At 37.7% G+C, this 12,475-nt stretch overlaps 1 protein-coding gene across 1 annotated transcript; it reads right to left on the minus strand.

The window, feature by feature from the left end:
• Window positions 1-8,949: 8,949 nt before the first annotated feature.
• LOC132104789 (endothelin-2-like) lies at window positions 8,950-11,213 on the minus strand. Its single transcript, XM_059510329.1, has 5 exons — window positions 11,045-11,213; window positions 10,312-10,465; window positions 9,994-10,107; window positions 9,417-9,509; window positions 8,950-9,310 (listed from the first exon to the last, which is right to left on the minus strand). The coding sequence occupies exons 1-5, from the start codon at window positions 11,103-11,105 to the stop codon at window positions 9,223-9,225; spliced, it is 510 nt and encodes a 169-aa protein (XP_059366312.1). The 5' UTR covers window positions 11,106-11,213; the 3' UTR covers window positions 8,950-9,222.
• Window positions 11,214-12,475: the final 1,262 nt, after the last annotated feature.

Here is a 12,475-nt window from a genome sequence, read left to right on the forward strand (position 1 = left end):
CTGTGTAAAATAATAAAATATGTTGTGAAAATAATGATGAAACAAACTGATGTATGTACACAATTGAGAAAAGGATACTTATGAAGATAATTCGCAGCCCACTTCTCACGAGGTAAATATTTCATAAAAAAAAATCAATGTAATACAAACATTTTCGAGAAATTATTAATTTGTACATTTACATAATTGGTTAGATAAAAACACACCATGAGTTCAACTTTCATTTTGTGAACAGTAGTGTATTTAATTAATTCACCGAACCCAAACATATGTTTCAAATGAACTGGCTCAGTTAACATTTATAGTAGCAGTGTATATCTTATTTGGCAGGCTTCAAGTATAACTCATTTGAAGTAATGGTGCTTATCCAGAGAAACAAATGTTAATGATAAATCCCCTGTGACGTTTGTACTGGCTACTGTATACAGGCCACCAGGGCACCATACAGACTTTATTAAAGAGTTAGCTGATTTTACATTTGAGTTAGTGCTGTCTGCAGATAAAGTTTTAATAGTTGGTGATTTAATATCCATGTTGATAATGAAACATATGCATTGGGATCAGCATTTATAGACATTCTGAACTCTACTGGGGTTAGACAACATGTCTTAGTGTCACAGTCTTCTGTCTTTCTGTCACTGTCTTCTGTGAGTGTTGTGTTTGTTTGGTGCCATGTGCTCACTCCTGTCCTTTTCTGACCCCGCCCACCTTGTCACCTCATTATTGTTTTGTTGCTACACCTGTGTTTCTCCCTTGCTCCCGGACTCATTTACCTTCACTCTGCACACCTGTCTCTCAATCACACACACAGCTGTTGCTCATTGTCATGGACTATATATTCTCGTCTCACACACCACTCTGTCTGGCTGTATTAATTGTGATTTGTTGGTTGTTGCTTGTCCTACGTGTTTTACATTCCGGTTGCTTCTACTCATGTCCCTGTTGTTTTGGTTCTGTTTTGTTTTTGCCTTGTTGGCCTTTTTGTTCTCATTTATTAAAAAGTAATTTCTTCCCTGCACTTGGACCCAGACCCTGTTTCTTCCTCTGCACGTCCTACCACGCCGTGACACTTAGGACCTACTCATTGTCGAAATCATACTCTAGATTTAATACGGTCACATGGAATTGATGTTGATTGGTGTTGAAATTATGCAGCCAAGTAATGATATCTCAGATCATTATTTAGTTTTGTGCAAACTTCATATAGCCAAAACTGTAAATTCTACTACTTGTTACAAGTATGGTACAACCATCACTTCTACCACAAAAGACTGCTTTGTAAGTTATCTTCCTGATGTATCCGAATTCCTTAGCATATCCAAAATCTCAGAACACCTTGATGATGTAAAAAAATATTGGCTTTCTCTTTTCTAGCATTTTAAATAAAGTTGCTCCTTTACATTTAAGGAAAACAGTCTGACACCATGGTATAATGAGCATACTCGCACCCTAAAGAGAGCAGCCCGGAAAATTGAGCACAGCTGGAGGAAAACCAAACTAGAGGTATTTCGAATTGCTTGGCGGGAAAGTAACCTAATTTTATGATTAGCAATCATATCTAAATTACGGCCTATGCTCTCAATGTCAAATGCAGAAATGTTAATCCATGCATTTATGACCTAAAGGTTAGATTATTGTTATTATTTATTGGGTGGTTGTTCTGCACGCTTAGTAAACAAACTCCAGCTAGTCCAAAATGCAGCAGCAAGAGTTCTTACTAGAACCAGGAAGTATGACCATATTAGCCCGGTCCTGTGAACACTGCACTGGCTCCCTATCAAACATTGTATAGATTTTAAAATATTGCTTATTACTTATAAAGCCCTGAATGGTTTAGCACCTGAGTATTTGAATGAGCTCCTTTTACATTATAATCCTCTACGTCCGCTACGTTCTCAAAACTCAGGCAATTTGATAACACCTAGAATATCAAAATCAACTGCGGGCGGCAGATCCTTTTCCTATTTAGCGCCTAAACATTGTTCGTGAGGCAGGCACACTCTTTCTTTAATCTCTTTAACCTGTCTTACACATGGCACACTAATGTGCTTCTTATATATAAATCTGTTAAAGGGATAGTTCACTCTCAAATACAATTTTGATATGTTTTAGCTTACCTCAAGGACATCCAAGATGTAGGTTTCTTTGTTTCCTCAGTATTTCCCATTTTGATATTTTTAGGTCCAACCGTTCTTGTCTGTGACTCACATAATGGATGTCTATGGTCACCACCTCAAAGAGCATGCACAGAGGAGTCAAAATTAAACAATTCCCCATCATAAGTATACATTGATGACCTAAGACACGAAACGAGCGGATTGTGTAAGAAAATGAACAGTATTTATATCGTTTTTACCTTTTGTACACAACCAAGTCCAACTGATCCGAGTTCGCGAGTGCTTCCTGATGTGACGTGCGTGCGCGCTCTGGCTTTAGTCTGTGCAAGCGCGGAAAGCCCCGGATGTGATGTCTCGCGCATGCACATCACTCATTGTTTACCACACGCTACGCTTTCAATCTGCACTGTCTGAAATATAATGCAGTAATTGTAATAAATTAATGTTTATAATGCACCCTATAATCGTTGCGTTTATAATAAAAATACAACACATTACTCACTCTATTGACAGCGTGCCATTGGGTCCCTCTGGCATTGGACGTCGCCTCCAGTTTATACGTGCCAAACTAAACACAACGTGCAAAACGCTGCGTCTCAACAGCGGAGAAAACTCAGGATCTTCAGTCAGGCAGGCGTGTGATGTGATACTGTTAATGTCCTCGTCGTCATCTTGTAGTTGTTCCATTCGTGACAACATATGCTCTCCACTTCTGTTGGCATCTCACAACACTTGCTACTAAAACACCACCAATTTTGAAGAGATCTCTGTCTCTGAGGCTTGAAGACGTGCTGCTGCAGCGGATCGCTCCTGAGTACTTGGTCTGTGTATCCTGTTTCAAATAAATATGGTTGTGAAAAGTATGCAACGTTGTCTGTTGATATATGGAAATCGTCTTCCATTGCAATTTCCTGTACGTCTAAATATGTTTAGATCTTCACAGTGAAAGGTAATACTTCCGAAATCTGTGTAAACCATAGGCAGTAAGTGAAAACAATGAGTGATGTACACGCGCGAGAGATCGCTTCCGGCGCTTTCCGCACTTGCGCAGACTAAAGCCATGGTTGTGTACAAGAGGTAAAAACGATATAAATACTGTTCGTTTTCTTACACAATCCGCTCGTTTCGTGTCTTAGGTCATCAATGTGTACTTACGATGGGGAATTGTTTAATTTTGACTCCTCTTTGCATGCTCTTTGAGGTGGTGACCATAGACATCCATTATGTGAGTCACAGACAAGAACGGTTGGACCTAAAAATATCAAAATGGGAAATACTGAGGAAACAGAGAAACCTACATCTTGGATGTCCTTGAGGTAAGCTAAAACATACCAAAATTTAATTTGAAAATGAACTATCCCTTTAAAGGATTTTTAGGCTGCATTAATTAGGTAAACCGGAACCGGGAACACTTCCCATAACACCCGATGTACTTGCTACATCATTAGAAGAATGGCATCTACGCTAATATTAGTCTGTTTCTCTCTTATTCCGAGGTCAACGTAGCCACCAGATCCAGTCTGTATCCAGATCAGAGGGTCACTGCAGTCACCCGAATCCAGTACGTATCCAGACCAGATGCTGGATCAACACCTAGAAAGGACCTCTACTGCCCTGAAAGACAGCGGAGACCAGGACAACTAAAGCCCCAGATACAGATCCCCTGTAAAGACCATGTCTCAGAGGAGCACCAGGACAAGACCACAGGAAACAGATGATTCTTCTGCACAATCTGACTTTGCTGCAGCCTGGAATTGAACTACTGGTTTCGTCTGGTCAGAGGAGAACTGGCCCCCCAACTGAGCCTGGTTTCTCCTAAGGTTTTTTTCTCCATTCTGTCACCGATGGAGTTTCGGTTCCTTGCCGCTGTCGCCCCTGGCTTGCTTAGTTGGGGTCACTTCATTTACAGCGATATCGTTGACTTGATTGCAAATAAATGCAAAGACACTATTTAACTGAACAGAGATGACATCACTGAATTCAATGATGAACTGCCTTTAACTGTCATTTTGCATTATTGACACACTGTTTTCCTAATGAATGTTGTTCAGTTGCTTTGACGCAATGTATTTTGTTTAAAAAGCTATATAAATAAAGATGACTTGACTTGACTAGTGGGTTTTGGGGAGTGAATTTTCTTAAGAAACACCAAAAAGGCAGGATGTCTTTCATTAGAAACAGTTGCTTCTCTCTCTACTAAACATAATATTTTCCTGAGGAAACACTCTCTTACGTGACTCCCATGAGAATTCCTCCATTCTTGATCCAATTAGACAATTGCCAGAATATTCCTTCTTTTCACAGCCTGCAGTAATGACTTCCCTCAAAATCAAATATGTTTGCTTCTGCCTAGTGTTTAGACCTGCTATAGGAAACAACTGCATCTGCAGTCAACAGCTGTATCTTCATGCACCTGCTCACAGTAGACGTGACTGCCTGCATTCACTCACAACATGAATCCCAGCAGATTCCAGCGTCCTGCACCAGGAGGCACTGGGTTTCCCTTCATTCTCTGGTATGTGGATCAGGGTCAACCACAGATGGTTATCACTGCCAGCTTTGAATGAGAAATTAAGACAGACTTGACTGTTTACAGAGTTGGCTGAAGGTTGTTTATCACTTTAGGCTATCTGTGGTACGTGTGCCACAACACAGGAGTGACCGTGATCTGCATCTTGAGCTGTTATTCTCATGTATGTCTCAAGTCTGGACATGATAGAGAACTGCAAACTTGTTTCAGAGCTCTGGTTCAAAACTGGTTCCTTCTAAGATATACTTCTTTTGGCCATGGCACCATTGCATGTATCCTACACAGAGAATGCAATCCCACAATGCAGAGTAGCAAACTCATGAAAACAATCATGCAAGATTGTCATTTATGCATTTGGTGGACACTTTTATGAGTCCAGTTTTGCTGTTGGGTATTAATGGAATCACTGTTTTTAAAAAGTGATTTTTCAATATTATTTGCAAAAGGATATGCATTTTCATGGGCTTAAATAAAAGTTTTTTTTTTTTTTATAACGGACAATAAAAACAATTTTGTGAATCAAAACCATTATTTTCCTGGCAGAAAAAAAATCTACTTGATTTTCAAAAGTTATGAATTTGCAACAGCTCAAAATATAATGTGCACAATACATGGTAGAATTTACAAGATGCAGAGGTCCAGGGAGTACATGCATTTCCTGGAAATCCCACACTACTGGATGTTTTGACTACATCATCGCTTTCTGAGAAGAAGAAAAAGGCAGCATGAGCAACATCAAGATGCTGTCTGTTAAAGACCGTAATGTACCTAATACATAACGCATGGGAGTATAAATTTATTCACTATTGAAATTCACTGGTGGTTCTTATAAAATGCAGATCATGATCCTCTGTTGTTTTAAAGATTAAGGCAATAATCGAAGTTTGATAAAAGATGATACATTTTCACATGATTTCTTACATTTAATAACCCTTCAACACAATACACTTACCTGTATGCCAACACAAACTCTCTATTGGTGTTAAAAAAACGAGATAACACGTGACCTTTCTGCACATGCATTTGTAGGAATTTTCCTTTATGGGAGGAGGGTATTTAAATGAAGAAATTATATTTGCTAAGGTTTTTTTTACTGCGATTATTTTGCATTTCAAAAGCATATCAACCCATATTGTGCCTGTGTTTTCAGTAGATTACACTGATTATCATTTAATCAGTTTTGCCTAATATTTGTGTGTGCATTGTTAGTTTAGCAACATGCTATGCACAAACTTTTATTCAAATATGAGCTAATTCCATTTAGATTGTATTTGAGCCGTATTCAAAGTCATTGTACAATACTCCATAAACTCAACGATCACTGCTTGGAAACCTTTCCGCTACATGTTGCTGAAGAATGTTGCATTGGTTGGTTGAAGAATTATTAGTTATCAAGCTATTACATTTTTGTTGGTGTGTTTATTTTATGAAACCTTAACTGTAACCGTTTTTTAAAAGCAAAAAGAAACAACATATTGATTTTCTATCACAGAGAAAATCTTAGAGAACACTAAGGAAAAGATTAAAACAAAGCACACAGTATTATGACAACCATAACAATTTAGTCATAATCAGTTTCCCTCCAAGCCACATTAGTTCCTCTCACCGACTGTTTTACTTCTGTTTTTCCATTTTTCCCAAGAAGTTTGTTAACTGTGTGCCTGAAGGAATGAGGTGGGAATGTGTAGACGGTATCCTGTTTTTTCTTACACCTAGTCAGCTGTTTACTCTCAAAGAGCTTGGGTGAGCACAAGGTGTTTTCATCTCTGCTGAAGATAGAAAAACAGATGAAGGGAGGAAAGTTTGTTTCAGTCTAGGAATTGTGGCCGCGTTGTACATAAAGGTGTAAAATTCTTCTGTTAGTGTGTACTGAAATCATCAAGATATATCACACCTATTGCTGAAGATATGTTTGTAATTACAGTAAAACACTTACAAATTGCAAGTGAGTTTAACAAATTACAAAGAAATAGCAAGTAAAACATTTAAAGGGATACTCAACCCCAAAATTAAATGTATGTCATTAATCTTAACCCCATGTTGTTCCAAACCAGTAAAAGATTTGTCTTCGGAACAGAATTTAAAATATTTTGGATGAAAACCAGGAGGCTTGTGACTGTCCCATTGACTGCCAAGTAAATTACAGTATACTGCGAAAGTCCAGAAAAGTATGAAAGACATCGTCAGAATAGTTCATCTACCATCAGTGGTTCAACCATAAAGTTATTCAACAATTTGTCTCCTCTGTGTCTCTCCTCATCACTGTAGCACCATTTTGGAGAATATGAGCTGAACGTAGGTAGCTTACGCTCTTCTGTGTCAGCCGCGCTACAAGGATACGTTTTCTATGTGTATTCATGCTTTGATTTGAAAGAAAACAGCACATCCTTGTGTCACCGCTGACAGAGAAGAGCGTACGCAGTTTACATTCAGCTCATATTCCCCAAAATGGTGCTACAGTGATTGAGGAGAGACACAGAGAAGATGAATTGTTGAATAAAGTCATTATTTTTGTTTTGAACCACTGATGGCAGATTATTCAGACTATTCTGACAATGCTTTTCATACTTTTCTGGACCTGTTATTTATTTGTCAGTCTATGGGATAGTCTCAAGCCTCCTGGTTTCCATCCAAAATATCTTAAATTGTGTTCTGAAGACGAACAAAGCTTTTACTTGTTTGGAACGACATGGGGTTAAGTGATTAATGACAACATTTACATTTTGGGGTGGAGTAACCCTTTAAATAAATAATCAGCACATCGTGTAATTGATCTCATATGGAACACTTCTCATAAACCAAATTCTATAGATTAACCCACATAATGAGGCTCCTGCATGTAGGAGTTGAGTAAACATTTGGGCAGCTGGAATGGGCTGGTAGACAAAGAGACTGCACATCTAAACAAGATAAAATACCGTCCCAGACGACTGTCAAACGCTACTTAAAAAAAGAAATAACACAAATGTTTCAGCCTCACCTGCAGTTAACCTCGCTACTGACTTTTCAGAAAAGAATGTTGTGCACTTGTTCGGATGCACATGTGGAAATTCACAGTTCTCCGAAGCTCTACATGAACATCTATGAAGCAGATCTAGCAGAATTATAAATAGTTCACATATACGAAGTTATATAAAATATCCAAATATGTGTATATATATATATGTGTGTGTGTGTGTGTGTGTGTGTGTGTGTGTGTGTGTGTGTGTGTGTGTGTGTGTGTGTGTGTGCGTGCTTATGTGATTTTGCTGACAATAATAATAAAACATAATTTTTACACACCCCAGAAAACACACAGAGCCTTCATAATCGAATGTATTTTGCTCATACACTTACAGGCCACACAGTGGATCGAACTAATTATGCATTCGTCACTGCTCATTATGGGATTGTGTTTGTATGGGAATGTACTACTGATTTATGTTACGGAGGAGTTTAATGTTTAACAAGAAGCATAATGTGATATTTATTTTACTCATCTGAACATGATTGAGTCAACGACCATGTAGTACCAAAAACTGTGAAGTAATTCAACAAAGACTTCTTTGTTGTTCGATAATATATTACTTGTTTATTAATAGATGCAGTAATACAAAAATAGTTTTCATCAAATAAATTAAAAGAACAAACTGACTGCTGCACATTAGCAGTTCAAGATTAAACATTCAAGCATCTGTGAGTAACTAACAGTCCTTCTCTAAACAGGAAGAAAACAAGAACAGGTACAGCATAATTAAATGCATATATGACAATAGTCAAAACGTATAAATAATCTTTCACAGGTAGTCATGAACAGATTCCATTTAACTGAGGCAGTAATGGGAACTCTACACAGTTCTACAGTGTTTCTATAATGGAGCTGGCAGACAGTAGCAGCCGGTTTGTACTTTAGGAATACAATAACAGCATATTCTGGCAAGCTTTGAGCTACTGAAACCTGCTGGTGTCCGAACAATAAAAACACTACTGGAAGTATGCGACAAATACTTCCGCCTTCACTGGAGGGAAAATGAAGGGAAGGAAGAGTCAAAAAAAAAGAAAAAAAGAAAAGAAAACAGATAAACATTCCTCAGGACTGGAACTTTTTTCCTTTTCAGTTTTTTAAACATTTAGACAATTACTTGAGCAGCTGATCATAGAAAGCATCAGACACATTCGTTTCTAAATAAATAAATAACTAAATGAATAAATAAATAATAAAATTAAGCTCTGATACAGAGAAAACGTAATAAATAAAGGATAATAAAAATAAATAAAATATTAATAAACTATTCAGTGTCAAGTATAGAGATACTATATACTATGATTGCAGTACTTCTACTGTTTTTGGAAATGTCACCATTTTACTGGTGCAGAAGGTGATCTGTTCTTCTTTTCACCACCTATGTCATCTTTTACTCTGGCGAACAGAGGTTTCTGAAGTAACTGAGGCTTTGTTCTTCAGCGCTTCAGCTCTGTCTTGAAGCAGTTCGTCTGTCTCACGAGGCAGATCCTCTTCACCCAGGACTGGTTTTGTTCCAGCGCTCCATCACCTCATCTCTCTTTATCTCTCTCTCTCTCTCTCTCTCTCTCTCTCTAACTGATCAAGAGATTCCTGATTCTGGATTTCTTCTTGGTTGAAGCCGATCGTGAGGCTGTCATGAGGTTTTCTACAACCACCTTCCTGCAAATGAAAAAGAACACAATGTTTAGCCTCAAAGCAGAATACTTTATGTTCATGAAGCAAATGCATGTGGTAAATGTATTTATGTTGATAGAAAATGATTTACCTGAGAGATGACAGTAGATAGTCACTAGTTTTGTCCATGTGATATGGCTGGTCATCAAATCGGGTCACACTCTCCATATCTGGATTTTCCAAACTGCAAAGAAAATTGGAGAATACGGTTATATACTGAATTCACTAGTGAACAATGTGATCATTCAAACATGTCCAATCTTTGACTGGCCATGCATGAATATATAAAATAATAAACAATAAAATAAAATAACATTTGTATTCAATTTACTTTAGTCAGTGACTTGTTCTTGTAAAACCAAGGGCAAACAAATCTAAATGTCTTTCCCACATAAAAACAAGGGCTAGTGCTGTCCTTGAACAACCACAGGAATCTTCAGATAATATTAAACTTGTCCAAAAATAGTTGTCCCTTGATTTGGAGACTTGCATGATTTATAACTACTTTCTCATTCAGTCCCTCATTTGCTTTTTATCTCAGAGAAGAGGATGCATATCAGAGCTTGGTAAACCCCACAAACACACAAGCTGCCCTGATCTCCGCTGGTCACACACGACTGACGAAAAGACATGTATCTGTCTGATTTCATCTTCAGGGTGGAGCTCACCTGCTGTGACAGAAACTGGAGCAGGTCCGGTCGGCGGGATTGGCGCATTCACAGCGGCCCGTGGAGCGCCGGCGACGGGACAGAGGGCTTCCCAGACCGAAAGGTGTGATCTTACTGTAATGAGATGAGAAGGACAGGGTTAACAGAGAATTATAAGTGCAAAAAAGAATGAATTCATATTTTTGGGGTTTACAGTTGGTTAAGATGACATATTATGAATCGCGATTTTTCTGAATCAGAATTCAGTTCAAACTGGCATCCTTTGAAGATCATTTTCAATGCTCTACATTCACCCTATATCATCTTTGACGTACTCACTTTGGTGTGTTGACCCAGATGATGTCAAGATGGCAGAAATAGATGCACTCGTTGTCCAACCAGCTGCTACAGGAGCAGCGTTTGGTGCGGACCCGTTTGAGAACAGGTGGGTTGTTAGATGCTTCAGACCGTTCGGACAGTGGATATCCAAACCCTAGAAAACACAGAATCTATGATTACATTTTTATTTGGCAACCTAAAATGAAGAAACATCATTAGAGTAAAACACACTACCAAAAGTCATTTTTACTGATCCAGCTGCACAAATACCCATTTTAAAATAGTGTTTGGTATAAGTATCTGAATTTCTTTCCACTTAATCTGATGAATACACAAATACAACAGATACAGTTTTCTGTCATAACTCCATATAGATATGACACTGAGTAATATCCGATGAACTTGTCTGTAAAGACAATAAGGCATAATGATTTTCTTTTTGTTTGTTAAGTTTTGGCAGATATCCACCAGTGGGGTCGTAAAATACAAGAAAATATGGAGTCTTATAGGACAATATAATCATTATATGCAGACAGATTATTAAAAGAAAAAAAAATCAGAGAATGTACTCCATAAACTCTCATTGCTGTCAAGCTAAAAGAACTGCATTTTATAATAAGTCTACTTTGCTATATTAAGTTTCTCTAATAAATAATTGTGTCAAATCACAGAAAACACACATGCTGCTGAAAACGAAAGTGATTTGTTTCTTATAAAAGCTAAAAGTGCTTACCTTGCTGCAGCACACACAGTGTAACAGTGATAAAGACAACATTCCGCAGTGAGAAAGCCATTCTCAGGAGTGTAACACGCTTGTTAAATCTGGCTGAGGGATGATGTACAGTTAGTATCCGCAGTCCACCGAGCTCCACTGAGACACTGACAGGTGCTTGTGTTCAACTCAACCTGCCCGCCTTCATTTATCCTGCCGAAGGCTCCGCCCATCAGCACTGTTACGCAGCACTGACTATCCCACTGAGTCCAGACATTCCTGTCTCCTGATTGGTTTCAGGGTTGAATGAGGTGGAGGGAAGAATGAAAGTAAGGTAGGGAGCAGCAGCTGATGAAACAGGAAACTTTTTTCTCCGCAGGGGAGTCCGTGTGCTGTCATCGTCACAGGAGATAATGTTTAATGGCATGTTTTGCATGAGTTCAGCACTACATCCCACATTAGTGCAGATACCCCCATAGGAAAAAGCAGGACTGATAGTGCATGAGCAGGATATCCAGTTAAGTTCAGGACCGCAGATTGTGGAAATGCCATGGGTTCTGGAATGATTTAGCAATGATATAATGCCAAAAAGTAGCACATATCAAACTAATAAGAAAGATATTTTGTGAGAGATCAGGAGGTACTGTATGAGATATAGTGGATCGCGTTAAACAGTATTTATAAACACATTGTATAGTATATATTATTTGTAAGTATATATTATAAATAATGCGATTTAAGTTTGGGGTTGATAAGATTTGTTACTAGATTTGTTCTGCCCACCAAGGGTGTATTTTTTTTTTTTAAATAAAAAAATAAATAATAATAATAAACAGCCAATATAGTAATATGCATGCAAATAAGCAACAGGTTAAACGTGAGAACTGGTCCCGAAACTAAAGTCTTACCAAATCAGATCAGATCAATTTCTGAGCAATAATATTTATCTTCTCGATATAGTTTTAACATATTATATGACGTGTCATGGAAGCTATATATTTGACCGCTGGGAAAATTAGATAACATTCAGATATGCAAATAAAACAAGAAACCCCATCAATGGAGAACGTGACAGCATCATCTGTCTGTCATATCAGTTCTGTTAACAAATGGCACTGATTCAAATATGCAAAATAGTGTGACCTGGAGGAAGACATTTTTATGACATGCTGGAAATGTACTCTAGTGTGTTATTGCTGGAAGATCCTCTCACCAGCCGCTGTTCCAACTATATTGCATGCTCTTAAAACCTGCATTTTTTTCATATTATGACTAAACAAAATAAATAAATGTGACACGATAATGACTTGATAATTTTTCAAATAGAATATAAATGTATTTATTTATTTACTTATTTGTTTGTTTATTTATAAAATATTATTTATTTATTTGTACCCGTTTATGTAATTATTCATGATAGTTAAAATGCATGGATATGCACCGAAAATATAA

This window comes from Carassius carassius, chromosome 25 (genome assembly GCF_963082965.1).
Source record: "Carassius carassius chromosome 25, fCarCar2.1, whole genome shotgun sequence".
In the NCBI taxonomy this organism is placed as follows: domain Eukaryota; kingdom Metazoa; phylum Chordata; class Actinopteri; order Cypriniformes; family Cyprinidae; genus Carassius; species Carassius carassius.